Source organism: Hippocampus guttulatus, chromosome 4 (genome assembly GCF_054856545.1).
Source record: "Hippocampus guttulatus isolate MCC_2025c chromosome 4, RoL_Hgut_1.0, whole genome shotgun sequence".
NCBI lineage: Eukaryota > Metazoa > Chordata > Actinopteri > Syngnathiformes > Syngnathidae > Hippocampus > Hippocampus guttulatus.
Window position 1 is genome coordinate 24,176,174 of NC_141264.1, and position 27,642 is coordinate 24,203,815.

General features: G+C 45.7%; 4 protein-coding genes across 7 annotated transcripts in view; 3 read left to right on the plus strand and 1 right to left on the minus strand.

Annotated features, from left to right (window-relative positions):
• tead4 (TEA domain transcription factor 4) overlaps nucleotides 1–17,810 on the plus strand; it is a 32,385-nt gene extending 14,575 nt beyond the window's left edge. For 2 of the 3 annotated variants that reach the window (XM_086109986.1, XM_086109988.1), the window contains 10 exons: nucleotides 1,035–1,099; nucleotides 2,383–2,454; nucleotides 4,149–4,283; nucleotides 4,500–4,543; nucleotides 4,795–4,856; nucleotides 4,989–5,119; nucleotides 6,037–6,210; nucleotides 11,765–11,905; nucleotides 13,472–13,624; nucleotides 16,690–17,810. In XM_086109986.1, coding sequence (XP_085966112.1) covers nucleotides 1,035–1,099; nucleotides 2,383–2,454; nucleotides 4,149–4,283; nucleotides 4,500–4,543; nucleotides 4,795–4,856; nucleotides 4,989–5,119; nucleotides 6,037–6,210; nucleotides 11,765–11,905; nucleotides 13,472–13,624; nucleotides 16,690–16,803 — 1,091 coding nt within the window. In that variant the 3' untranslated portion in view covers nucleotides 16,804–17,810. The remainder of the gene's footprint in view (nucleotides 1–1,034; nucleotides 1,100–2,382; nucleotides 2,455–4,148; nucleotides 4,284–4,499; nucleotides 4,544–4,794; nucleotides 4,857–4,988; nucleotides 5,120–6,036; nucleotides 6,211–11,764; nucleotides 11,906–13,471; nucleotides 13,625–16,689) is intronic. The other variant, XM_086109987.1, reaches the window with a different exon arrangement.
• Nucleotides 17,811–18,805: 995 nt separating this feature from the next.
• Nucleotides 18,806–21,962, plus strand: mansc4 (MANSC domain containing 4). The gene is made up of 3 exons (XM_086110002.1): nucleotides 18,806–19,025; nucleotides 19,094–19,225; nucleotides 19,779–21,962. Exons 1-3 carry the CDS (start codon nucleotides 18,806–18,808, stop codon nucleotides 21,569–21,571), a joined length of 2,145 nt encoding a protein of 714 aa, XP_085966128.1. The 3' UTR covers nucleotides 21,572–21,962.
• mrps35 (mitochondrial ribosomal protein S35) lies at nucleotides 21,947–24,886 on the minus strand. The gene is made up of 8 exons (XM_086110003.1): nucleotides 24,736–24,886; nucleotides 24,151–24,203; nucleotides 23,887–24,054; nucleotides 23,569–23,629; nucleotides 23,345–23,484; nucleotides 23,125–23,234; nucleotides 22,985–23,054; nucleotides 21,947–22,333 (listed from the first exon to the last, which is right to left on the minus strand). The coding sequence occupies exons 1-8, from the start codon at nucleotides 24,866–24,868 to the stop codon at nucleotides 22,076–22,078; spliced, it is 993 nt and encodes a 330-aa protein (XP_085966129.1). The 5' UTR covers nucleotides 24,869–24,886; the 3' UTR covers nucleotides 21,947–22,075.
• A 373-nt stretch (nucleotides 24,887–25,259) lies between these two features.
• Nucleotides 25,260–27,642, plus strand: part of kcnq1.2 (potassium voltage-gated channel, KQT-like subfamily, member 1.2) — a 137,303-nt gene continuing 134,920 nt past the window's right edge. For both annotated transcript variants that reach the window (XM_086109380.1, XM_086109381.1), the window contains exons 1-2: nucleotides 25,260–25,515; nucleotides 26,242–26,856. In XM_086109380.1, the coding sequence (XP_085965506.1) occupies nucleotides 26,315–26,856 (542 nt within the window). In that variant the 5' untranslated portion in view covers nucleotides 25,260–25,515; nucleotides 26,242–26,314. The remainder of the gene's footprint in view (nucleotides 25,516–26,241; nucleotides 26,857–27,642) is intronic.

The following is a 27,642-nucleotide window of genomic DNA, read 5'->3' on the forward strand; positions in this document are numbered from 1 at the left end:
CCACTTTAATTTTGAGGTTCTGCTGAAAACTGAGACATACTGTATGGTCACATGAACTGTCTACCTCGTTTTAAAACTTGGACCTTTCGTGCGAGGATGACGAGGTCGTAGGAAACCGCATGACCGTTGCCCTCCGGCGTCACCCGAGCCTCTCAACGGGCGAGAGGATAGGTGAGGGTGACTGTGGCGAGGGGAACAAGGCCAAGATTTACTGTGGGCGTAAAGGCATATTCCATAAACATTGACACACACACACCAGCTGCCTGGCAGTGTCACTAGACTGGGCCCGGGTCGGGGCCCAGGGATCTGATTGCCGCCGCGGTCGGCACCTGCTACGCCAGTGTGAGCTGTCTGTCATTAGTGGACGTGCACTGATCCGCACCCGCTGTGTAAGTACAAGTGTGGACTGTCACTCTTTGACACTGAAGCCGGCCTTCATAGAGACACGCGTACTGTACGTATACATCCTTAACACAGGGGTGTCCAGACTTTTTCTTCAGAGCACCAAACTATTAAGCAGTTAAATATCGTTTGAATCAAACTAAACACAAAACCTAGAGAATTACACTGAGTGTGTTTAAAACAACCACATCGTTTAGCCTTTCGGTCCACTAGCTTAATGCTAATTAGCATATGTGTGGCCATGCTATAACGCTTCAAGCAATGGATCGAACACAATCTAGCAATAGTACTCACAGTCATATATTCTTTATTCTCAGTGAAGAATGACCAATACTAGTGCTGTACTGATGAGCTGTGAGGAGTTGAGATGTCTCACTGAACAGGATGTTGATTCTGTTTACTTCTGTGCAATTATGTCATTCCTTCATATTTGTATAAAATACAGAATTGTGGGGTGCTGTAGTTGCAGTGAACTTGCAGTTCCGATTATACAAGGGTGAATTTTTCAAACCGCTCCTTTACCGAATCACATAAGTGCCACTGAATTATTCAGAGTTTCTGTTTAAAAAAAAAAACGAAAGCAGACATATTTGAAAGTGACGTTTTTTATTTGTTTGTTTTTTCCATGACAGGACGGAACGAGCTGATAGCACGCTACATCAAACTGCGCACTGGAAAAACGCGGACCAGGAAGCAGGTGAGTCCAACGCAGCCACTTGTGAGTCGTCCCTATTTTTGAAGGCCTTCAGAAAGTTCGCCCCTGCTGAGTGATGCCCCCCGACTCCCCCGAGTAGCGGCCCCCAAACCCCCGTCCCGACGACTGATTCGGGGCCAGCAGCCCAGACTACGCATGCAACGGGATTGTATGTTGGCATGCTTTTTTTTTTTGTGCGCCTCATGAACTTGTTGCTCGTTAGAAGCGGCGAGGAGCAGGGGACTATGTCCATGCAGATAAGGCGAGGGATTTGCAACACTATCCCCAAGCGTGGCATCTGATACGGAGGGACTGATGTAGCGGTGGCAATGATGGATGTGCATAGAGAAAGACCCTGCTAAGTCATCTGGCACAGTCACTGTGGGAGTGGTGATGAGAGAAGGCAGCGAGGGGCCGGAGATGGACTGAGGGTCGGATTCAGCTTCAGACAACTTTATTGATCCCGGTGTGGGCAATTCATTTGCAGCTTCCAGGTCCAAATGCGCATCAGCCTCAACAAAACATTTAAGGTCATAAAATATATGTCAAGTAGGTAAACAGGCTATGTGACAGACTGATAAAATAAAAACAATGAGATTCAAGTAATGCGACAACAAAACCCCATCCATGAACGATTAAAAGGAAAGCACTTCATTTGAAAAGAGTGCAGGAAAGCGTTGAGAAGCCCAATGGCCGAAGCTATAAACGACACGGGGGCCTGGTTTACTCAAAGTTTGCAAAAACATTTTTCAAAAATGCTTGCAAAGTTGAATAGATACAACTAGATGGGTCTCACACATGCAATGTGATTTATCTAACCGGCTAATTTTGACGTAACGCAGGGAAAATGAGAGCGCAATGTTTCCGCTTGTGTAAAACATTTTTGAAATGCCAGAAACAAAAATAATTATGACGTATTGTCTGTTGTGCAATTGCAAGATAACACAGCACAGCACATACATCCAATTCAAAAGCATTTGGCGGGTAAGTTAAATCAAACACCACACGGCTTTTAGGCAGTTGCTGGCTGCTCCAAAATGATCAGTGCTATATAGTGGGGGTTTTTTTCCCTTTTCCACATTGTACGTTTTAGCTCAGGTTGATGTTCCATGTTGTATTTGAACTTTGGAAGTCTTTGAAAGTTGTTTCCAGCAGTCTCCAGTTTAATACTAATTTGCATATTTGTATTTGATACGTTTCTATGGTTCTATTTTCCATCAGATAAATACTGGACACATTATAGTTAACAAAATTACCTACTTTTTTTTTTTTTTGGTCTCCTCTAGGTGTCCAGTCACATCCAGGTCCTAGCACGAAGGAAGGCCCGGGAGATCCAGGTGAAGCTGAAGGTACGCTACGTGAGTCAACCTTTTTTCTTCGTTTTTATTATTCATTCATTCATCTTCCGAACCGCTTCATCCTCACTAGGGTCGCGGGGGTGCTGGAGCCTATCCCAGCTGCCTTCGGGCAGTAGGCGGGGCACACCCCGAATTGGTAGCCAGCCAATCGCAGGGCACACAGAGACGAACAACCATGCACACCCTCACTCACACCTCGGGACAATTTAGAGTGATCAATCAGCCTGCCATGCATGTTTTTGGAATGTGGGAGGAAACCGGAGCACCCGGAGAAAACCCACGCAGGCCCGGGGAGAACATGCAAACTCCACACAGGGAGGCCGGAGCTGGAATTGAACCCGGTACCTCTGCACTGTGAAGTCGACGTGCTCGTTTTTATTATGTATTATGAAATAGCAAGTGGCAAGATGTTTCGGATACAGTGGCGTCTTGGGATGCAAGTTGAATTTGTGACCATGCGGTGTTTGGCAAATCACCTGTTTTAAGGCGAAGCAATGCGATTGTTTCAAATACAGACTGTACGTGTCGTTCTCTTTGTTTTATGTTTAGTTTGACAGGTAGCTTCAAATGGGCGTGGCGATCAGTGGCTTGATGTCTCTCTTTTGAAAAATTGCCTGCCAAACTGCTGCTTGTTGTAACGCGTTTACCGCCACCGTACAGCGATCGTATTTCAGATTTTATTTTGCAAGTCAAAGCAAAAAAAAAAAAAAAAAAAACCACATTAAAATCACCCTCACGGTGCCACATAATCAAGTCACTCAAATCACCACTGCTCAAATATTTTGTCCTGTACTCGCTATCGAAATGGGTGTGGGGGGGGGGGGGGGGTTGCTTTCAGTCCTAATGCTAATGTATTCACATTCCAATTGGATGATTAAATTGCAGCCTCTAATTGACATTTTTAAACGTGGTGTTTTATGAAACTTATTTCAAGAAGCCCAGGGGGCTTTACTATGTACAATTATGAGCACGCCGAGCCAAATACAATTGTCAGGGAACAAATGAATCACCGTGTTATTCCCCTAAAGGTATTAAGACTCAAAAGTAGTTCCAGTGTCATCCCGCATTCGCAGCCGGCCGTGGGACCTCTTCTTTGCCGCGCGAGCCACAAGTCTTCAGCTGGCTGAGCCTCGCAGCGGTCACACGGTTAGCGTATATGACGGAGGGGTGCTTTTTAAATGCTACTCTGCTGTAACTGAGATCCAGACCACTGGCAGCCCCGCTCCCATATTCCAGCTATGCCCTTGTGTCATCCAGCCCCGCCACGAAGAATGCACCGGGTGGCCTTGCCCTTAAAATCTACTGTGCTTTCAGGAAACCACTGTGGATTTAGGCGCAGGCGTATCACGTTGCCACAAAGCACAGCAGAGACAGTTGAGGAGCAGCTGACGATTTTGTTTTTGTCTTTTTGGTGGCAATAGTGCGTTGCCGTTTTTTTTTTTCAACGGTAATGATTATATCACCTTGTGACCCGATTTGTCCACGAACAGAAGCCGCTTGTCATCACCCCGCCGAAGCAGTAAACCAAACTCTTGACTGTAATATCACCTTATCTACACCTGTGCGGCAAGCTGGCCTCAGGCCCTTCCTCTCCCCTTGAGGAGCTTCGCTTGGGTTACCGGCCAAACTGCGGCGCTTATCGAGTGCTCCCCCGTTTGCGTTACTGTGTCCCGCTCTCTGTCGTCCACCCATAGGACCAGGCCGCCAAAGACAAGGCGCTACAGAGCATGGCCACCATGTCCTCGGCACAGATCATCTCCCCCGCGGCCTTCCAGAACAAGATGGCGCTCCAGGGACTCTCCAGGCCGGCTTACCCCACGGCTGGTGGGGTGAGTCACTGAATAGTACCCTTCAATAACTTTTTAGCCCCTTTCTTATGAAGTTGATGTTGTTCACATTGGTCACCACATTTAGCACAACTACGCTGTTAAAAAAAAAAAGAAAAAAAAGAATTCATTGTCTACTTGTAAGAAAGCTACTGAACCTATTCAACTTGGATTCTTGTATCGAGGCTCTAATCTTGTTTTTCCGTCCATTTATTCCAGTTTTGGCACGGGGCTCTTCCGGGACAGCCAGTAGGCCATGAAGAGTGAGTGCGCCGCTCATGATCATATCATTCGCGTCTCATCCGATCCGCTGAATGCGCATCAGATGCATTTCGGATCGGGCGGACAAATTAGAGCGTGTCCGTGTAAATGATAAAGTCAGCTGTCAGACGTCAGGCATGCCGCCGTGTCCCCTGCGCCTTTAGAGGTCAGGCGGTCCAATTAGTGTATGAGATGGGGTCACAAGGCAGTAACATACCGCTCTCCCCCCCCCCCCCCCCCCCCCCCCCCCCAGCATTAAGCCCTTCTCCCAACAGAGTTACACCATGCAAGCGTCCGGCCCGGCCCCCATAACAGGTGGGCGCCTTCCCTCCCTAACTCCTGTCGTGTTGACAGAGCACCATCTCGCCGGCAAAATGATGACGATGCAGTCATTGCAGCGATCTTTGCATGTTTTGCACTCAAACTGCCCATCGCCCCACTTACCAGGTTATGAAAGCACCGCAGGGCTGTCCATGTCACCTGGTGCGCCCCCTTGGCAGGGGAGATGTATCGCCAGCTCCAAGCTGCGAATGCTGGAGTTCTCCGCCTTCCTGGAGCAACCTCAGGACCCAGACGCTGTAAGTGGACTAGCGTTAATTCACCACGTGAAAGTCTTTTCTTTCATTCATTCATCTACTACTGGTCTCGTTTTTTTTCTCGAGCCATGCAAGATACTGCAACACTGGGGAACGCCATTTTTGTTAAGTTCGGTCTGACGGCTGTTTTTAACCATTTTCTAGGTGCAGAATCCAAAGCTGATTGAGCTTTTTCATGTCATGTTTTTGAGCCATATTTTCCTTTTTTTAAAAAAGACCTAAATGTGCATGTACATTATATAAAACGAAATAGATCTTACGATGGTATGCCGATAGTCACAACGTTAAGAGACAAGCCAGTCCGAATTATTTTAATTCCTATTAGGATAAGCTTTCTGTTTGCGGAGATTGATAATACAGTCCTGATCTTTTGGGAGCTGCACACACCTCTCACCGCGCTCAATTGTGACTGCACAAACAAGTTGCCACGTAGCTGCTGATAGCAATCGTAATATGCTAGCGAGTCTTACAACAACTAATCAGAGAAATTACTTCACTTTAATTTATTACTTTAACACTGCACCTCAAATGGAATCTTTTTTTTCTCTCCATCCCTCTTAATGAATAAACACTTTGTCTCTTCCACCTAACACGCTCCATAGTTGAGTCATGGGGATGCAGAAAACCTCTTTGGTCACTTTGGTTTATAATGACTTTACTTTTAATTACCTGTACATAGTACAACTTCAGTTCAGTTTAGCGTTTGAACACGAGAGTCGGTTTTAGGGTTTCGCTTTAGTTTTAAGCCAAAGTTATGGTTTCAAGTTAGTGCAGCTACATGATGTCTTCTGTTCATTTGAGACTAATGAAGCACTGAACGCTTGCGTGCTTAAAGACCCTTAAAGGCAGCATTTTAACATGAATAACTCCCCACTTTTTTTTTCTTTGGCTCTCCCCAGTTCAACAAACACCTTTTCGTGCACATCGGTCAGTCCAACCCCAGCTACAGCGACCCCTACCTGGAGTCGGTGGACGTCAGGCAGATCTACGACAAATTCCCTGAGAAGAAAGGAGGCCTGAAGGAGCTGTTCGACAAGGGGCCGCACAATGCGTTCTTCCTTGTCAAGTTCTGGGTAAAAACAAACAAACAAAAAAAAAGACCTTTCGACTTGCAATCATGTGTAAATTAGATGAATTGCCGTATTTTCCGCACAATAAGGTGCACGTAAAAGCATTCCATTTTCCATTTTCTCAAGATTTGTATAAAGGCGCCAATGTGCCTTTACATGGCTCAATATTCAGATTTCTTGGACGTAGTATGTTAAATGTTCTGTAAAGCGCATTGTGAAAGCTCTACATCAATCAAGCTGTATTGTATTGTATACCCCTTTGCGTAGCTCCATCTGGTGGATGCATAATGCAACCGCATCCACTATTGTAACCTATGCGCCTTATAATGCAGTGCACCCTATATCTGAAAACATTTTTAAAAGAGGCCATTCATTGAAGGTGCGCCTTAAACTCCAAAGCGCCCTATCATGCGGTAAATACGGTAGTTCATTTACTCTGGTAAATCCTTAAATTGGAGGCATCATCAGAGCCGACGGCCCCTCCCAAAGTCATTAGGGTAAAGTACAATGCGTACTCCTGTTAATGTTTTCTTGCACCTGTTGGCTGTTAATGGTCCTGCAGTGTTAACTGTGTTGTGAGAGCTTACGTATTGCAGTCAAAGGACATTAAGGACAATTCAGACAGTTAGCACGATCCTTGCTGTGATCACCCGACCACACGCGCCACAAAAAAAAAAAAAAAGTGGCATCGATGCAGAGTGTACAGTATTTTCCCTCTGATGATGTGTGTAAGAGAAAGTGTGTGACGAGCACCCTTGAGGGAGACTGGCAGCTCTGAACTTCACCAGAGGAAATGTGAACCCGGGCACCTGTCCCTGTGCGAGTCCAACACTTTTGCCCCCCCTTCCCCACCCTATGTACTTATTTATAGAGCAGCTCCACCCCAAAACACACGATTAAGATTGAACCACCAGCGAACAAAGCGTCTGTCAATTTAAGACAGACGAAAAAAAAACCCCCGTCTTTGGCCCTAAATGAATTTTAAAGACCACATTGAAGATTCGATAAATTCAGCGATAGATGTCGTTCAACTACCAATAGTAGTATGGGGGGAGGGGGGGGTCTATAACTATTTTTTTGTCAGGTGACCACGTCTCCCCAAACTGTCCTAGACAAGCTTCAAGCCACTGCAGTGACAAGGAATTAACGGATTATCATGTATGTGGCACGGCAGGAAAGGGGAGGGCGTGTCATGGGATGGTGCTGAGAAAGCCAATTTGTCAGCCTACCTTGTTTGTTTCTTATAAACTCATGTTTGATATCGATGAAGAAACCCTGAAAGCCCATGTCCACTTTGTCAACAGTAGATTGCTTTTCCAGGGCAGTTTCCGTGCAACTTTAGATAATACAACTTAATGTTTTGAAGAAAGGCATTTGAAGTTTGGTCTCCTAATTTTTTTTTCCATGGCTGTCAATTTTTTTAGCTAGCTTGGCTTCAAACCAACATGTCATCATGGCAAGGTTACGCTAGTTATGGCCGCATACACAGGAAGCCCGCTAGCCTGTTTTGACTTTCCTCGTACAGCGGATTGAGTGGCGAAATGAGTCATTGAAGACCTTATAAAAGATTTGTTTTTAAACACATTATACTTGTTTGAAGATTTTTGCGAAAATTGTGCCAAGACCCATGTAATAAATACTCAAATGTAGCGATATTGTGTTGAAATGCATTTTTTTTTTTTTTGCCACTTCCGTGTTACAAATTTTTTTTTTCAAGTTGGCTACGTGCCTAGTGACGCACTTCAGCTCAGACATGAGTCCCCCCCCCCACTCCCCACAATGTACAGTAAGAACTTGAGCGCCTTTGTTGGCATCAGTGGTATCTGGCGCAATTCTGACATGCAGTTCGATAGTTAGCTTTGGCTATACCATGAAGATACACCATTCCTTTGGCTAGTCCCCTGGCGTGGCCACTAGAGCTCCTCATTGACATGCCGTGAAATAGCCCACCGGAAGCTTTTAGCGAATGTATTTTTGCGACTCAATCATGTAGTCATGTGTAAGCATAAGAAAGATGCTCGGTGAAGTAGCATCCGGTTTTCCAGGTCGTATTCATTGACGATTGATTTTTGAACTTGTGGTTTCAGTGCGTTCATCAGATGCATCCGCAGCGTTTGAGAGTGGACACAACGGCTTGATTTTTCTTTGTTTTTTTTTTTTTTTTAAATACTACAATTTTATGAATGCTTCAACTTTGCCAGGGTTGTTCACGACACTCTTTTCGGTGGTGTTTCAAATTCAGAAAACATTTTTAGTTTCATTTCACAGGAACTTGACATGAGCAGGAGACTTGTGTGCACCGTTTTATTTATGAGTCTCGAACTCGTCCGTCGGTGTGAATGTGAGTGATTTTATTTTGTCTACGTGCCCTGTGATTGACCGCCGATCTGTCTAAAGTCAGCTGGGATTGACTCCAGCTCACCGGTGAGGTGACCCATAACGGGAGAAGTGGTCGAAAATGAACGGGTGGATGCGTTGAGCAAGGCCATCAAGGATAATTGTCAAATATACAGAAGACCCTTTGCATTGCCAAGGGACCGTGAATGTCAAGTTGAAAGTACCGCCTCGCCTTTTCGTGCCTGCCAGATGGATTTTGTACGTATGGGGTTACCCTTCTCACATGTTGGACTTCCGCATTATTTATCGTGGTGGGATAAAGGACATTGACACCGTTTTGGAAGTGGTCTTAGGTGGGCCTTTGGGGAAAGACAGCTGGTCAGATTCCCGGGTGGCATTTGAACGAGGGCAAGATGAGACCTGTCATCCATATATCATCGGGAAAAAAAGGGGGGAGTGAGACTCTCATAAAAGTGAGGAGATAGAAATGAAGACTTGTGGTGTGAACCAGAGAAAGAGATCAGTCAGTCAATGAAGTATTAAGTCGGTGCATGGTCGGTCCCCCTCCAAGAGGTTCATCCTAAGCCAGGTTTTCACCAAGTTCCGGTTCGGTTTGCCATAGCACGATTCCGATTGGTATTCGGCTGAGCGCTCTTGGGATCGGAGACATTACAGCAGCGAGAATGAATTCAATGTGGAGCAGTTCATTCATGAGTGGCACTTCTCTTGACCAATCGGCGTGCCGTAGTTCTGCTCCTGGTATGCCAACAAACGTGTGCTAAACTGAATGTATCCACCCCGGTCAAGGACGACGCCACGAATTGATGTCCAAAAAGATTTTATTCGTGGAACACCGTGACAACTCAAACACATTTCAAACAACAATCGACATTACAATAATCTCTTAAGCAAAAACCAAAATACATACCGTGTGCACCTTGTTAAAATGAAAGTAGAGCATCTAAAATAAAGTTGACAAGACGGTATCGTTTTGTCTCTTAGTCTCTCTCTTGATCTCTCTCTCCCTAACTCCCTCGCTATCCGCCACATGTGACCCTGAACCGGAAATGATCCTCGAGAAAACATTCCAAATAACATCTTTAAAAAAGAAAAACATAAATGTGAAGGTTCACATGGAAACAAACGCACTTTCACAAACAACAACCTCAAATAAATTATAGTTTAGTTGTCATAGCAACCAATCGGCTCAATAGTGGCGCCAGCCACATTGAACATGGGCGGGTTTTAATTTTTTTGGGGGGGACTCTGTACATGCTAAACTGAACGGCTCTGATTATTGGAAAAGGGGTCTTGCTCTCGGCGTCATTTTAAAACAGATCTTCTCAAAAGGATCTTTGAATTAAAAGGACAAAAAGTGTCCCGCCCTCAAAAGACCGCTACATTGGCAGCGCAGACAAACTGGACCGTACGATAGATGGACACCTATTGATAAAATTTTTTTTCTCACGTTCTCAATTTTAGTCTTGTTTTTATCCACACTCGGTGCGATCTCGGCGATGAATTGACCCCACGCTGCAACTGTAGGCTAAAAACTCAGTACTGTAGATAAAATGGGGTCTATTTTTTGGGAGCCTTCGCATGCTGAACTTCTGAAAAGACGAGCGGTTCCGCGTAGTATAAATGGAAAAAATATATATATCTCCAGCTGTCATTCTAAAACGGAGATCTTACAAAAGCATCTTTGAATTAAAACAATAAAATATATCCGCGCCGGCAATCGGAACAGTCCTCTTCACCTTCATAAAGAGCAAGGAGGACACGCCCGCCCGGGGAAGTGGTGACCCCAGGGTGTGTGCTGAGGTACAGGTTGGCATGGCAACGGTGACAGGCAGATGACCCACTTTCAAAACTATGGCATTTTAAATTCAATTTCCGCTAAACGCCCCTGTCGGCCACCGGCTAGCCTGACACCCTCCTCCCCGCCCTCCCCTCTCGTTTGCGCCCGTAGCCCTGTCCTAACAGATTGTCGCACGCTTTTGAAGTGCCCAGGGAATCTGATTTGAGCTGCCTCTGCTAAATTGTTGCACAGCCGGCCGGCCCGGCGTGATCTAATCAGCCAATTGTATGCCGCTGATTGTAATTGGATGAATTCCCTCGCAGGCCGTAAGGCGGGCGATGGGGCTCCGGCGATGGTGGCCGGGCCTCGGGGATGAAGACAAATAGAAGAATTACACGAGGCCCAGATGAAGACGAACGGGGCGACGAAGAGATGAGGAGGCCGAGCAGTGTCTCAATGGCCCATTAGTTGGCGACGGGGTGGGGTGGGGTGGGGGGGGGGGTTGAGGGCGAAACAGGCCGGCTGTCAACGTTGAGAGCGCACCTCGGTCGGACCCAAAATCGGATTACGCTCGCCAATTCCGACATGAACCGTTTGGTGCATCTGCATGCACTTGAGGCTCAAATTGACCTTAAGAAATCTCCGTTAAAACATTTGATGGTTTACAAATGTGGCATCCAATTGAATTAGCTTTGTGTGCCTTGGACCATTTTTTGCTCCATTACAGCTGCGTATTATCTTAAGCGGCGATATGAAATCTGAATTGGGAATGGCTTGGCTTAGGTGGTACGGCTGCGCCTTCAGCCTCCACGTCCACGTCCACGTCCACGTCCAAGATACCGCCACATTCTCATGCGTTTTGGAATCGCAGTCTGCGGCGTATGTACGGTTTAGCTAACTATCAACAAAGGCAACATATTTGTTTTCACACTCAAATTTACTCCAACTATAAAATATGATTGCCCATCACTTTGGCTGTGTAGAAGCACTTCTCTCTGTACAGTATCGTCGGGAATTGCACCATCAACACATCCAAAGTGTTGTTACGCATGAATCCAACCCAGGAAGGAGACACACACAGCATCTTTGGAATCTCGAGGCTACTTTGGCAGACTTAGCCAAGGTCAACTGGGATCGGCACTTTGGATGCCTCGTGGCTTTGCGGAGAATTTATTCTCAAGCGTGACTGAGCTGTCAAGATTCTTTCTCCAACAGACTCGCGCCGCTTGATGGAAGTCACCAGGAAGTGCTCTCCTTGGAAGACTTTTTACAAGATCTTGGAGAGTTTTTTTTTTTTGTGATTGATTGATTTATTTATTCCCTTTACATATCCAGAGGAACATGCGTATCGGGTTTTTTCCACCCCAAAATCTGAATGAAGGCCTCAAATTAAGCGACAGCTTTTTGTTTCTTCCCCCGCAGGCGGACCTGAGTGTGAACCTGCAGGACGACAGCAGCTTCTTCTACGGGGTTTCCAGCCAGTACGAGAGCTCCGAGAGCATGATCATCACCTCGTCCACCAAAGTCTGCTCCTTTGGCAAGCAGGTGGTGGAAAAAGTGGAGGTAAGGACAAGTCCAGGGGGGGCAGGTTATCGAGGAGTGTCTATATATTGTGTCTATATATCCATCCATTCATCCATTTTCCGATCCGCTGCATCCTCACAAGGCTCGCGGGGGTGCCAGTAAGGGGGGGGGACACCCTGAACCGGTTGCCAGCCAATCGCAGGGCACACAGAGACGAACAACCATCCGCACTCACACCTAGGGACTATTTAGAGTGTTCAATCAACCTGCCATGCATGTTTTTGGAATTTGGGAGGGAAACGTAGTACCCGGAGAAAAGCCACGCAGGCACGGGGAGAACATGCAAACTCCACACAGGAAGGCCGAAGCCGGGATCAAACCCACAACCTCTGCACTGTGAGGTCGACGTACGAACCATTCGTCCACCGGACCGCCCATCTTAGTTCACAGAACACCCAAACATTAAAGCCTAGCTTCGGAATACCCTGAAAAGACTGGTAGCACGTTGGCCTCACAGTGTGGAGGTGCAGGGTTCAGTTACGACTCCGGCCTTCCTGTGTGGAGTTTGCATGTTCTCCACGTCCCTGGGTGGCTTTTCTCGGGGTACTCAGGTTTCCTGCCACATTTCAAAAACATGCATAGCAGGTTAATGGAACACTCTAAATCAAACACATTTTTGCTGTGGGACATATTTTAGTTACCTTGGAGGGCTGTTATGACTGAAACCAAAATGTATTTGAAACCACGAAAAAAAAAGTTCAAACAGTCTCCTGGACTGGTTTGTGTTTAGTTTTAAGGGTCCGGTGTAATTCCAGGCCTGGACTTCTTCTATCCTGAAGTGAGAGCCAACAAATGTTGCATGGGCAAGCGTTAAATCAATCCTGTTGTTTGCAGCCAAAGTGCAGTGGCTTGTGTAACACGCTTAAAGGGTTGTTTCATTTCCACGGGACACAATAGACACTTGTCCCGCCGTATTCCAGTTTCATTGCGGCGGAAAGTTCTGGAGATACTCGTTACACCCCTCTTAAAACACGGAGCGCTTGCTACTGCTTTCTCATTCTGAGAAGTCTTGAATCATTCAAGGAGAGCGAGCGCACGTGACGTAAGACTTTGCGGCGGATTCCAGTCAACCAGCGTTGAGCTGTGGTCAGGAAGTTGACATGACGAAAGGGGGGGGGGGAATAAAATAAAAATCCCCTTGATGACTCACGCTTACATTTCCCGGTAAATGAATACAATGGAGGCCCTGCCCCCACCTGCGCCTGATGGATTATAATATACAATATAAACACACACAGCCTTGGGTTGACGCCTCAGTCCACCTCACGATGACACTTAGCGGCATCATGATTTGATTAGTCTTGTCACAAGAATTATGTCTATTGTCCGGTCCAGTACGCTCACGTGCTGCATGACATACAGTTGATTGCATTACGTTTATTACACTTCATCATATAGACGCCGGGGACGTACCACTACACCGTTTTTTGGGGGGGTTATTTTTTTAACCGCAAAACAGATCGCGACGCCGTTCGCCGTTAAAAATGGCGAATGTGTTCACACATAGGACTTCGGTGACGTGCTCGTGTTTTTTCGCTCGCTCAGACCGAGTACGCCCGCTTCGAGAACGGCCGCTACATGTTCCGCATCCACCGCTCCCCGCTGTGCGAGTACATGATCAACTTCATCCACAAGCTCAAACACCTGCCCGAGAAATACATGATGAACAGTGTCCTGGAGAACTTCACCATCCTGCAGGTACGTACAATTTCTGCTTGTATTCTGCTCGAGATATTTTTGTGTTGCACATCATACACGTGGAAACAAAAAGCTGAAGAGGGAGGGGTTAGTGGGAACGCCGCCTTGCTCGATTCACTGCTGTGGATGTTTTTCTTCATCAGGTGGAATCTAAACATTCACGGACATCAATCAAATGTATTCTTTGAGTATCCTTCGAGTTTCCTATGGGGAAGCATGGAAGAGAGTCTCGCCCAGCTTGTTTGTGTAATGACTCATAGACGCCTGTAGATGGCGACATTTCATTGCTTTGGCCTTGAAATCGGCACAAATTTAGACTTCGCCAACGTGAAAATAACAAGTATATATACACATATATAGCTGATGTCGGTTGCCATTGCTGACGCCCCTTTTTAGGATTTCCACATTTCGCGTTGGCGAAGAGTTAATTTTTTTTCTTAGACTCTAAATTTGTGCCGATTTCAAAGCAATGCAATGTCGCCATCTACAGGCATCTAAGAGTCATTACACATACAAGCTGGGCGAGACTCTCTTCCAGGCGTACCCAGAGGAAACCTTTTTTGTTTTTTTTAACGTGAGTGGGTGGAGAAATGTCTGGGCCAACTCTGGTTTGACCATTAAGCTGAGGAAGGAAATCAGTAAATAAATAACATTAACAATGGCCAACAGATGGCCGCATAGAGTCTCGTTTGGATGAGATCACCGTGGATCAAAACCCTGCTTGAGGCTCGTGAACATGAGCGACCACTGGAAATTCGAACATTACAAGCAGCTTGCGATTGATCAAAGTGTTTGTCACATTAGATCTCCCACAAAACGTTTCACAAATGAGAGAAAAGATGATGGGGATCATTTATATTTAGAAGTAGAAACTGTAACATACACACACACACACACACACATATATACACATACAAATGCACGGTCTTATGTCTGCGCGCACACACACTACGAAATACCGCTACATCTAAATAGCATGTACTGTAAATGGTTTGTGAAGTCTGTTAAATGTAAATATGTTATTCTGAATTTAAAACTGGTCAACTGGTGAATATTTGTAGATCCATATTTTCTATCAAAAGCAAATTTTCATTGTTGTTGGTATTTTCATCGACGCAAAGGACTGTTCACATGTTTTCGGCGTCACGAAAGCAAAAAGTATTTGCATAAAAGACACCGTTGTGCGTACCAATCTATCTTTTCACAAAAATCTTGTTCTCTCTGTTATTTGCGGTATCGAAGATCTGGTTGAAGCCAACCCATTGGATCCAAACCCTCGGCTTCTTAACTGTGATGCAAATGTGTTAACTGCTAACAACTGCTACTTCCCTGCAAACTATTCATCCAATTCCAAATTGTACGATTTAGCGAAGCTCCCGTTGTTTACAGACTGGAGCGAGCTGGAGTCCCCAAAATAAAGCCACTTGCAAGTCAATCCACGGCTGCTTTTATTTATCGGCCGTTATTAGCTCTTTGTGCAACCGCTGATGCGGGCCCCTTGAATGGGCCTCATCTGCAGTGCAACAATTATGCGCCGTGCAATTTTGAATTTGTCAAGTGCTGAAATATGTGATCGGGGTCCTCACTTTGCCGACGGTTGCGCGATAACAGCTCGTTAAGTGCTCGTGATTGGTCGGGGCCGCTAAACCGACTCCGACGATGCTTGGACTAAGTTCTTGGAGGTCCGACGCGGACTCCAAGATGGTGGACGGAAGGCTTCAAAGACACTGGCGGCCGCATTCCTCCTGGCAGAGGGACAAAGGCCATATTGAGCCCACGCGGCCGACAACATGACAGCATGTCATCGGGGCCTCTCAATGGACTGATTTACTTCCTATTGACTCTGAAACGCGTGCGCACGCGCACACACACACACACTCAGTTTCAGCAAAATGCATCAGCATTCAACAAGCTGCGTATTCAGCGTCAGACAATTGTGCATCGTGAATCGAACAAAGCGTGCGCTTGTTGCATGCCGCAGCATCAGGGGGCATACAGTACGACTATGTCGTCCTTCAGGGCCACCGTAGTTATTGCTCATTCGATGATGCACAAGTGAAGTCCAGTTGTGGGTCACATTGCGGACGTTTCGAGCACTGGGCATCACTTTGGGGTTTTTTGGAGATACACGCACAGTTTTAGTCTATGAAAAAACCTCGCCACACGTTGTGCGGCCATGATCAACATGGACTCTTAAATCCATTATAAAGCCTGTTGAAAATTGTCGAACGGACGAACAAACCTCCGTTCACTTCCTACCCTCTGAAATTGTGCCCCCTCCCCCAAATTTTCCTCCCCAACCACATTTATTTGGACTACCTCTACTACTGTGTTTTGTTCAATGAAAACTTTGCCCCCCATGGGTGGGGCCAGCCTTTGTTTTTTTTTCCTCTTTTGAAATTTACCCCCATGGTGAGCACCTGCTTTACTTCCTCTGTTGGATGAAATGTACCCTCCACATTTTTTCCCCCGGGGTGACTTGACCCATTTTATTTCTATTCATGCATTTTTATCAATCTTTTTAAATTTTGTGCCCCCCTCAGAGAACCCCCCGCCTCCCAAAGTACTTACCTACTACTATCTTTATGTGATGTTTTGGCCCCCCAACCCCCCCCCCCCCCCAAAAAAAGAAAAGAAAAAGAACGACTGCTCGACTTTTACTTCAACTTAATTAATTTTTTAAAATGTTGCACACCCTTAAGATGCCTCTGCACTTTTACTTCTACTAGATAAAAATTTGCCCCAGGCCTCCTTTTAGTTCCACTGCAACCCTCAGCGCGGCAGTCATATTAGTCTCTCTTTTCAGAGGATAAAGAATATATGCCTGTGAATATTGTCATATTTACATGCGTTGCTCCACCGTCTGTGTTCAAATATGCATTGCTTAAAGGGTTCCATTGACGTGACACCTGTGCTACTCGTTAGCCCGCCCGTGGCGTTTCCCATTATATGTTAACATTTAGCCATCGGAGTTATGAGTATTCTTATTTATTAGTTTCACGTTTAGTACCTTGACTCAGAGGATGACACACGCGTGACCCACTTCTTGTTGTTGTCTCGCCTAGGTGGTGTCCAATAGGGACACCCTGGAGACGCTGCTGTGTGTCGCTTACGTCTTTGAAGTATCCACGAGCGAGCACGGCGCCCAGCATCACATCTACCGGCTCGTCAAAGACTGACACCAACGCGGCAACGTCGCCGCACCTCCGCACAAAGACGCGCGCGCACACTCCTCGGCGAGCTTCGGGCTCGAGGGGTCCCGAACGTTTCCCAGGGACGAACGAACGACACTACTGAGGATTGCGAAGAACGGGGAACCAGGCTCGGTGCGTTGACAGTGACAGGAAAGGACCATGATGCACTGCGGTCTTCATACCAAAGCCTGGCCTCGGAAAAGACCTGCATTAGAGCTTTGTCGTTGGTGTTTTCTTCTTCTTTTTTTTTTTTTTTAATATGATTCTGCTAGAGCTTGTTTTTGCTTTGATTGTCATGCATGTGCAGGAGTTTGGCTGACTCAGGGTGCCACCTACTGACTGAAAGAAGAATGGCACACACCTAACTGAAAGTGTAAGGCAGAAAATTGCACAATATGTTTTATTATATTGTTGTTGTTTTTTTGTTTTGTTTTGTCCCAGTGCCAATCACATGTGTGCTCTTTGAATAATGACCTTGTAAACCTGCCACGCGTACGACGAGACGAGGGAGGCTGAAGACGTGGTCAGTGGCGGTCCTTTTGTGTTGGTGTGTTTGCTGTTTGAATGTCTCCCGTGTTGTCTTAAGACACCCAACAACAACAATAACAAAAAAAAGGCACATAATGACGATAATAATAGTAAAAGTGATAACACGGCTACCTTGAAGCACAGCACAGTTGGATCTGTATGTGGATTGCAGAGGTCGACTGTCTCCTTGCCCTGAAGTGTCCGATGAAAATATAAGTGTTTCTTACAAAAATGACAAGGCGTGCATTTTTCTTTGTTTTCATGTTACATGAATGTGTTAGTTATTCTTTTCGATCTATTTGATTTTAATGTTTTTTGCATCACACAAATCCATGGCGCCATCAGGTTATGTGATGTTATTGTATTTTTCATTATTATGTCGCATATTCCATACTAGTTTTTAGGTAAATAGACATCAATCATGTTTTTAGGTTATGCATTTATTGAATGGCTGGAACACTGATCAAGAGCAAATTTTAATCAGAGATGGCTTCGTGTGTCCCTAAATGCATTTGAAGATAATTTTTTAAAAATTATTTTAATGTTTTTGTTTTTCAGTTTGACCGATAAAATCTTGTGCAGTATGGGTTTTAATTTATAGTTATGACGTTTCAGGGAAAAAAGTCCACCTGTTGCTGAACCGAAACCTACATTACATCCATCCATCCAATTCCCGAACCGCTTGATCCTCACTAGGGTCGCGGGGGGTGCTGGAGCCTATCCCAGCCGTCTCCGGGCAGTAGGCGGGGGACACCCTGAATCAGTTGCCAGCCAATCGCAGGGCACACAGAGACGAACAACCATCCACGCCTACACTCACACCTAGGGACAATTTAGAGCATCCAATCAGCCTGCCACGCAAGTTTTTGGAATGTGGGAGGAAACCGGAGCACCCGGAGAAAACCCACGCCCGGGGAGAACATGCAAACTCCACACAGGGAGGCCGGAGCTGGAATCGAACCCGGTACCTCTGCACTGTGAAGCCGACGTGCTAACCACTGGACTACCGGGCCGCCCCTACATTACATATTCTTGCCATTATTATGATGAAAATTAGAGTGGGGGGAAAAAACAAGGGCAGATTCGGAATCAGCGCAAAAAAAAAAATATCTGCTAATCTAAAGTTGACTTGCATCTCTGATTTAAAAAAAAATACAGTATATATATATATATATATTATTATTATTATTTTTACTCTATATATATATATATATATATATATATATAGAGTAAAAATAATAATAATACTGGTAACCAGTGTAATTAATATTACTGAAAAACGAATATCTTCGAATCATTGATGATGCAATGTAAAAGGCAGAAGTTGGTAGTTTTTTGAAGGTGTGTGTGTGTGTGTGTGCGTGCGTGTGTGCGCGTGTGTGCGTTTGTGTGCGCGCGCGCGCGCGTATAAGCATCCCCCACTTACGATAGTCTGATTTCCAATTACGCGGGCGGCACCATGAACGTCTCACGTGCCTTGCTGACGGTTTTGCTCGTGGCGCGGCGCGCCGAGTCGCGCTGCTCGCCCACTTCTTACTACAAAAACTGCTGGATTCGGAGTTTCACGGGAATCGTCGTGGACTTGGAGGAGTCCGAGAGGCAAGGGGCGCGGCTGCTGAGGACTTACCGTGAGGAGAGCGCGCTGAGATGCGGCCGCACTTGTTGCCTGACGTCGAATGGTGAGTTGCCGTGCGGCGTTCAAGTTCATTTTTATGCTCGGTGAATCAACCTTGTGTCTTTCTTTGAGCCTCCTCGTGCAACGTGGCGGTGTTTCACTTGGATGCCACGCATGACAACTGTTGCCACCTGCACTGTCCGACTTTGGAGAGCTGCGTCATCAGCCGCAGCACCGAGTCTGTCCTCTACAATGTCACCAAAGGTAAGCATACGTTTTCAAAACATTTGATCGAAGTTCAGTCTGCATGCAAAATGTCTCGCAATTGCAAAGAAGGTCGACTAAAAGTGGAATAAAAACCCTAATATGTGCAGTAATTAAACGGTGTGTTTATTTTTATTTATTTGGCAGCTGTGTTGTAAATAATTTAGAGAGACACTTTTTTTTTTTAATTGGGAAGCGATGACATATACTTTTTGGAGACATTCTTTTTATTGGATAATGATTATGTATGGGATGCTCGCATCCCATTAATGTAAAAAAATGCCTTTCATTATTCAGTAATGATATGTAGAGTGTGGAAGCATGTTTTTATTGGACAGTGATATGCAGAATTTGGAGATTCAGCATGTTTTTATTGTTTCGTGAAATCTGGAGCTGTATAAAACTTTTTTTTTAATTGAACAACATGATGGGGAATTGTCAACCAGGAGTCCATGATCTCGAGTGTCTTGACAGTCTATCAAAGATGTCGGACTGGAATCTGGCATTAAATGAGTGAGTGTGAAGACTTGAAAGTGGCGAATGACTTGTTCAGGTGTGGATCCGGACCTGTTGGTGTTTGGCAAACACCTGGCCTCCAACATCCGCGTGGGTCGCGTCAACGCCTCTGAGCTGCTTCCCTTGGACAAGCGACAGTTCTTCCATCCGCTTCCACCTGTTGCCACCATCAAACCAACCGCCTCCAGCACCCGGAAAACCACCGGGAGATCCTCAACAGTCACCCCGAAACCTCTTCGGTCATCCGTCAGCACATTCCAGACGAGCATACCTCCTTCATCCACCACCTTGGTTCCTTACCGCGCCCCGCCAGCCCCTACTTTCCTCCCCACGACCGTCACCACTCGTCCCCTGACCTCCTCCACGTCCGCAGGCACCGTCGACACCGATGGTCGGAGCGCCCAAACGTCGGTTGAAAAGCAACACTACCCCAGCAGTCAAGCGTGGATGAAAGAGCCAGACGCTAATTATCAAAGCCCCAAATTGTTGCTTCAAGAGCGAGGCCCCAACGATTCAAGCACCCAAACGCTGGTTAAAGAGCGAGAAACCAATCCAACGTCAGCTACAGAGAGAGGCGCGAATGATCTGAGCACCCAAACGTGGTTTCGAGCGCAAGAAACCAACGATCCAACCGCCCAAATGTTGGCTAAAGAGCGAGAATCCCACCATCGAAGCACCCGGCCGTCCTTTACAAAGCGAGGCACGAATGAACCGAGCACCCAATTGGCCGTTAAAGGACGAGACACCAACGATTCAAGCACCTGGACGTCGGTTGAAGAAACTAGTCAACCAAGGACCCAGAGGTCATTTCAAGGGCAAGACACAAACAATCCGAGCACCCAATCGGCTGTTAAAGGACGAGACACCAACGGTTCAAGTGCCTGGATGTCAGTTGAAGAAACTAGCAAAGCAAGCACCCAGAGGTCATTTCAAGGGCAAGACACCAACGATCACAGCAGCCAGGTTTCATTTCAAGACCCAGACGGCCAATCGTCCTTTCAAGGGCAAGACACAAACAATCCCAGCACCCAATCGTCATCAAACGAGCCAGACACCAACGAACTGAGCACCCAATCGGCTGTTAAAGGACGAGACACCAACGATTCAAGCACCTGGAGGTCGGTTGAAGAAACAAGTCGACCAAGCTCCCAGAGGTCATTTCAAGGGCAAGACACCAACGATTCAAGCACCTGGACGTCGGTTGAAGAAACTATCAAAGCAAGCACCCAGAGGTCATTTCAAGGGCAAGACACCAACGAGCACAGCAGCCAGGCGTCGTTTCAAGACTCAGACGGCCAATCGTCCTTTCAAGGGCAAGACACAAACAATCCCAGCACCCAATCGTCGTCAAACGAGCCAGACACCAACGATTCAAGCACCCGGAGCTCGGTTGAAGTAACGAGTCAACCAAGCTCCCAGGGGTCATTTCAAGAGCAAGACACCAACGAGCACAGCACCCAGATGTCATTTCAAGACCAGGACAACCAAACTCCCTTCAAAGAACAAGACACAAACAATCCTCCGAGCACCCAATCGTCGTCAAACGAGACAGACGCCAATAAACCGAGCACCCGGACGTCAATTCAAGCGCGAGGTTCAACTCCGGGCGGAGAGGACACCTTGGTGGATTCGGGACCCGGGTATCACGGCCTGCCGGTGGTGCTGGGCGCCTGCGTGGCCGTACTGCTGGGCTGTTTAGTTTGGCTGGTTTTGAGCTGGAGGGCGAAGAGGAGGAGCTACAGGAGGAGGATGGAATGCGACCGTACGTCCCGGAGAAGAGAGACCACGCGTCTGATCAAGTACGACCTGGTCACAGAGGGCGACAACTGACTGAAAAGTTTTGAAGGGAGTTCCGGTCTTGAATTTTTACTGCTTTGGAACATTTTTTTTCTTTTGGCTTCCCCTTATAGGGGAGACTTTTTTTAGAGTGGAAACGTCATATTGCAATAGCGTAGTATTCTCACCCCAAAACATTTTTTCATTGCTTTTCAAGACCAAATTTATTTGTCAACGAATGTTTTTTTTTTTTCAACAATGAAGTGGAGTAAAACAACAACACGTTTTTAGGGGGGAAAAACTTTTTGAGAAATTACAAATTTAATTTAAACTAATGCTGAATTGAGGCACATTGACGGCATCTCGTTGATGACACGTTTTCAGCCGAAATCCGGTTTGTTTCTTATCTTGATTCACAAATCCAAGACATTTGCTGCCAGTTTCATGTTTTTATTTTGGTAAAAGCACAAAAAAAAAAAGTACATGAGTACACCAGACTGTATTTACGATGTTGCAACAAAGTTGTAGAGCAATACACTCATCGATTTCCTCGATGCGTCAGACTTTGAGCACTCTCTTGACGGCCTCTTTGTACTGCAACATGGCGCTCTCGCTGTCCCCCTGGTTCTTCAGTTTGCTGACCGAGCGCTTGTACTCTTGCACTTCGCTTCTTCCCAGCAGACGCCGGCGTTCTTCCTCGCCGCCGTCTGCCTCGCGCAACAGCGTGTCCAAGATGTTCTTCTCGGACGGGCTGCCTTCCCACAAATACTCCTCCATGTCTGCTACCGTCTTCTCGGCCTCCCACGCCTCGCTTTTCTGAAGAAAGCAAAATGGGATTAGCTGCTATTAGACTTCACGTCTTAACGTCGACGACTTAAACCGAAAAAACGATCAAACTGAAAATTTATACAAAATACAATAAAATGTAAAATTTAAAAAAAAAATAGCATTTCTATTAAAAAGATAAGAAAATAGATGTGAATGTATTTTGAATTGAAGAAAAAAACTAACATCCGTCCATCCATCTTCTACCGCTGGGTCGCGGGGGCAGCAGCTGACAAAACTCATGTGGTATGCTCAAGAATCACTAAGTAGAGTCCAGTTGCATTTACAGTCACTTTAATTTGACATACATTTGTATTTTACTCTTAAAAACTATTTCGGCACAGTTTTTTCCCCCCCAAACCTTTATGTGCAACACATTTGAATTCAATTGTTCTTTATTTCATCTTGTTTTGTACCGGCAAGTTCAAGAAAGGCTGGACGCCGGATTTTTTTTAGCCTCATTGGCTCAAGTGGACATATACAGTCACCTCGATTGTGGTGGCTAACAAGCCCGCTCTTTGAGGGCTAGCGTTACCAAAAAAAAACAAAAAAAAAAAAACATCTCAACACTTGCACAAGAACTGTGCCGGTCATTGTTTGAGCTAAAGGTCAGCAGACGCTTTTGACTGTATTTGCACTCACCCAAGATTCGTGGTAAAGGACGGTCAGCAGATACATGGCGTAGTTGTAATTCTGCTGTCTCAGTGGACAGCTGAGGGACGCAAAGAAAAAGTGAGTTTTGTGTTGGGGAGAGTCACCAGGAGGAGTGTGCGAGTGTTCACCTGTCGGTAGTGATGGTGAGGACGTCCGTGTCTTTGCAGTACCTCTCCCCGACCAATTTGAGCATTTTCTTCCGGGCGTGGTCATCCAGGTTCAAACTGGACAGCTTCACCTGCACACCAGCAAAAAGCAAACAAACAAACAAACAAACAAAAAAAAACACCCGGATGAAAAGGAAGAAGAGAAAAAATAGAGACAGAAAAAAAAGTGAGTCAAACTCACACGTAGATGAACAACGCGAGCTTCGGGGTTTCGTAAGGACAGGCCAGCCGACACGTAGTCGCGGCTCTCCACCCGGATGGGGAAGTGCCGCTCGCACTTGGTGTCCGTGTCCAACGCGGCTGGCCACGCGCTGCAAAACGCTAGCCACGCACGGCCAACACTTGTCGTCATCTTTAACGCTAACATTTACAATAAGTTAAAAAAAAAAAGGTCATCATGCATACGTTTGAGAGCTTCACAGTGTTTCCTGATGGCTACTGGCGTCAAGTGGAGAAAGTTGGGAATCTGTTCAATGAGGAAAAACAACATGACAAAGTGAGCATGCTCATAATACAAAAAAAAATTAATTCGACATATAAGGTCTTTTTTTTGAGCCCCATATGAAGGTGATTTGCATTGAATAATTGACGGTGAGTACTGACTAAAGTAGTTTATGTCACATCGGTTCATGATTGTGTACATGCTAGATGCATGGTGTCGCCAGATTTTTAAACATGAACATCTTATGCTGTTCCCCAGAAATGATCAATAGAGCATCTAACCTTGATCAGTTCCAGGTTGCCCTTCTTCTCTGGAGGGACCCCTCCTTTTACAGGGTAGCCCATCCTCACAGGGAGGGGCACAGTACCAGCTCTGAAGGGGGCCGCTGCCGGGTAGACAGCCGTCCAGTCCTGGTCCTCTGCCATCTTGTCTGTCCTTGGTGGTCCTGCCTGAGAGCCCGACCCAAACACAAACAGAACAAATTAGCAACATCTTCATATTCTCTGCCCTCACAAGGGAGTTCTTTCAATCGTATCTAAACTTACATCTCTTCTGGGCCTTTTGGTGAAAGTTCCTCTCCCGCCTCGCTCACGAAGAGCTGAAATGAATGGTGTTGGGGTAATTACAAAATAATGATCACAACACGTGCAAACTACAGATTTGTCAGTTAAAATGGATGCAAAACATCTGAGAACTAGTAGTAAGAACCACGTGATTTCTCGCAGCCAAACAAACACAAAAAATTATAACATTGGATATATATATATATATACACACACGTAGACAGAGAGAGAATTGTGATGTGCTAATTAATGTCCATATTTTATTGAGGGTAAATAAAGCGGCGCACGTGAACAGTGTCTCGTTCATGACGTAATCAACGTGTGCCGAGGAAGACGTCTGACATATCACATATTCGAAACACGTTAATAATGCACGTGTTCTCTGTTTAATTTACAAGCCATCAAATCGAAAAAGAATGTCGCCTGAATAATAAAGTTTTTTTAATTCTTATTTATTATATTAAGTAGACGCGTATTATATTTGACGTGACCTCGCTATAGTGCAACACTATAGCTTAGCACGAAGCTATGAGCGTGAACGACAGCAAAGGCATATGCAATACTCGCTTTTATTTCCAGCCGAGTTTGTCGACAATGCCGTGGCGTATGTCAGTCTGCTCGACAAATTCGGTAGTCCAACGCCGACGACGTTTAATCGACTTAAGGACAGCAGCATCGTCCTACTCGTGTGAGCAGCCATGTTTCTTCCGTCACTACGGATGCCGACAAACCACTCTTTTTCCAAATGGCGAATGTGTAAGTGCAACATATTTGCCGTGTACTCATTGCTTGATAAAGTCTTGTTGTTAAAATTGTGAGACGTTCATCACTATCGTAAATTGACAGTTCACGAGAGTTCCAAAAGCTCATTTCTGTAATGTCCTCCGCACACCAACATATCCGAGTTACCCTGTAAATAAGTCACGTTTGATATACAGTACATACAAGTGATGATCATTATTTCTTGTGTTACGACAAAAAAAAAAAAAAAACTAACAAAGGTGGAGGATATCATTTGAACTGAAAATTCCCGAGTAGCCTTGAACTCAGCATAACGCACAGGCTCTTGCTGCCATTGATGCACTTCAAAGTCCCGCAAACGGACACCGACGGAAACGCTCTTGCGTTGTTTGTTTATTTACCTTTCTTTTGTGAGCGCAGATGTTGGGTGATTATTTACTTTATTCTACATAAAACTCGGTGAATCATATTTGGATTTACTTTTCACCTAAATTTGATTTTGCAAGTCGAACTTGTGCCACGGCGAATGATATATTGACGTTTGAAGGTATTCACCCAATGGACAGCGTACAAACACCATGAGCACATTTTTGGTGTCTACTTCCCGTAAGTGTATATTTTCCGAACCACTTAAAAAATATATTTTAACCTAATGGGGGCCTGCAGAATGTACTTTGCAATCCTTACTTTGTGAAAATGGCCTCGATTTTCCATCCTGTGTGCATTTTGACACTATGTATTCGCAATGATGCACGTGATTTGGAGAAGCAAGATTTTCCACATTAGTGACCTTTTTCAAAAACGTGCTTTTTTGTATATGATTTTTGGCAACAGGAAATATTTTTTGTTATTTTAATTATTTTGTGCTTACCTAAAGACCACCAGCAAACTCATTGTTTTTTTTTTAAATCTTGTTATCAGCTATCATTAGCGTCCTGTCAGAATTTATCTTGTTTTATTCATCCTCAGCACAAGCAATATACTATAAGTTAATAAAATAATTTTTTGCATGTTTTTTCCTGTCAATGTGTGTCCATTATGTGCAGATTTTTTGCTACTTGCAGTCTGGCCTGGTCTCCTTCTCCTATGAACAGTGCGGTTCCACTGTATATGCAAAAAAATTGTGTAGGGGACAACACTATTTTGTCATGGTTTGACGTGGATTAAATAATGAACGACCTTGTTCCAACAAAGTTCTACGCTCTTCAGTTGAGTACGGAATCATGTGGCTTTCATCCGCCATTGTTCATGCAGCATCCTCCATACAATAGAGGGAAGCACTTCCTTTCAGTCACATTATCTCCACATCTCACATCACCTGTTCCACCCCAGGTATGGACGCACATGCCGGCAGCCCGCCGAGTGATTGCTCATCCGCCACAGGAAACTCGCGGCGATCGTCTTCATGACCTCCCCCAAGTGCTCCGTGCCCCTTGTGGACCCTCCATCAGCTCCACCTCTGAAGTTTGGAACCAACATGGGGGAGAGACGGGCACGCTCCTTCCATATGACGTGCCGCCTACAGCGGGACTACGGCAACAGGTTGGGGTGCCCCTTCGCCCGAAGTGGCCCCAATGGCTACGCTAGCACCAGCCTCAGCCTGGACCAGGAGATGGATGCTGACAATTCTCCACCCGTGGTCGGCAAGAGCGAGGCCCCCATGCCCGACATGGGCCTCTACGCTCCCGTTTCACTGGAACTGGACTCAGCGGCGGTTAATAATGGATCAGGTGTCCCCCACTGCCCGACGGCGAAGGATCCGGCGCTGCGCGGCCAGCTCCCCGTCGCCTCGGCAGCTCTCCCGCCGCCTCTTCCGCGTTCCAGCTGGCTGCATCGCCACCAAAAGGAGTTCCAGCGGCCGTATGTCAAGACGAGCATGCAGGGCGATGTTTACAACTTCCTCGAGAGACCAGCTGGACTGAAATGTTTCCTCTACCACTTCTTTGTGTAAGTAGCGCTTTCAAGTACATCTGTACATCAAGGTTTTTTTGTTTTTTTTTAATTGCATTGAGTTCTTTTGCTCAAAAGTGGGCCACAGGCCAATTAAGTTTTTAAAATGCCCTCCAAGGGCCGCACTATATTTATATATTTAACCCTGGGGAAGCCACAGGGTCCAATTTGGCCCCTATAAATTCTGCTACTCAAATGCTACCCTTAAATCCCAAATGGCCAAATTTGGCCCTAATCCTAAATCTGGACCAAGTCTGAAAAGACGTTTGAAAACGTCTTTGGGAGTGAATGAGTACGGATTAAAGCATGAAATTTTTGGAAAAACATATATTTTGGTGTTCAGTGAACATATAGCAGTCATTTAATGTATGATTAATCATTTTTCAAAGAAGAAAATGGTTCTTGGGCTCAAAAGAAGCTGTCAATTGAATTTCAGGCTTCAGTTTTGGGTTCTGGGTTACGGTTTTGGACTGTTCAGGTGGACCAAGTTTGGTGGCTGGTCTGTGTGTACGAATGCCTGACCAGTGTTTGTCATCTGCAGTCCCTCTCTTGTTAATTACATCAAGTACAGTATTAGATTCTGCCTGCCCAAAACAGAAAAAGGTGGCTTGTGTGAGTGTGTCTGGTGTGCTTGTTTCGAAAGAGCGAACCAGAAGCAGGTCAGTGAGATCTGGTCCACCATATACAGCCAAACGGGTGGCCTCACGCACGAAAACGGAGAGTGCGCGTGCTAAGTTTTTCTAGTAAAATGTGCTTCGATCAAATCCGGTCTCCTGTGAAGAG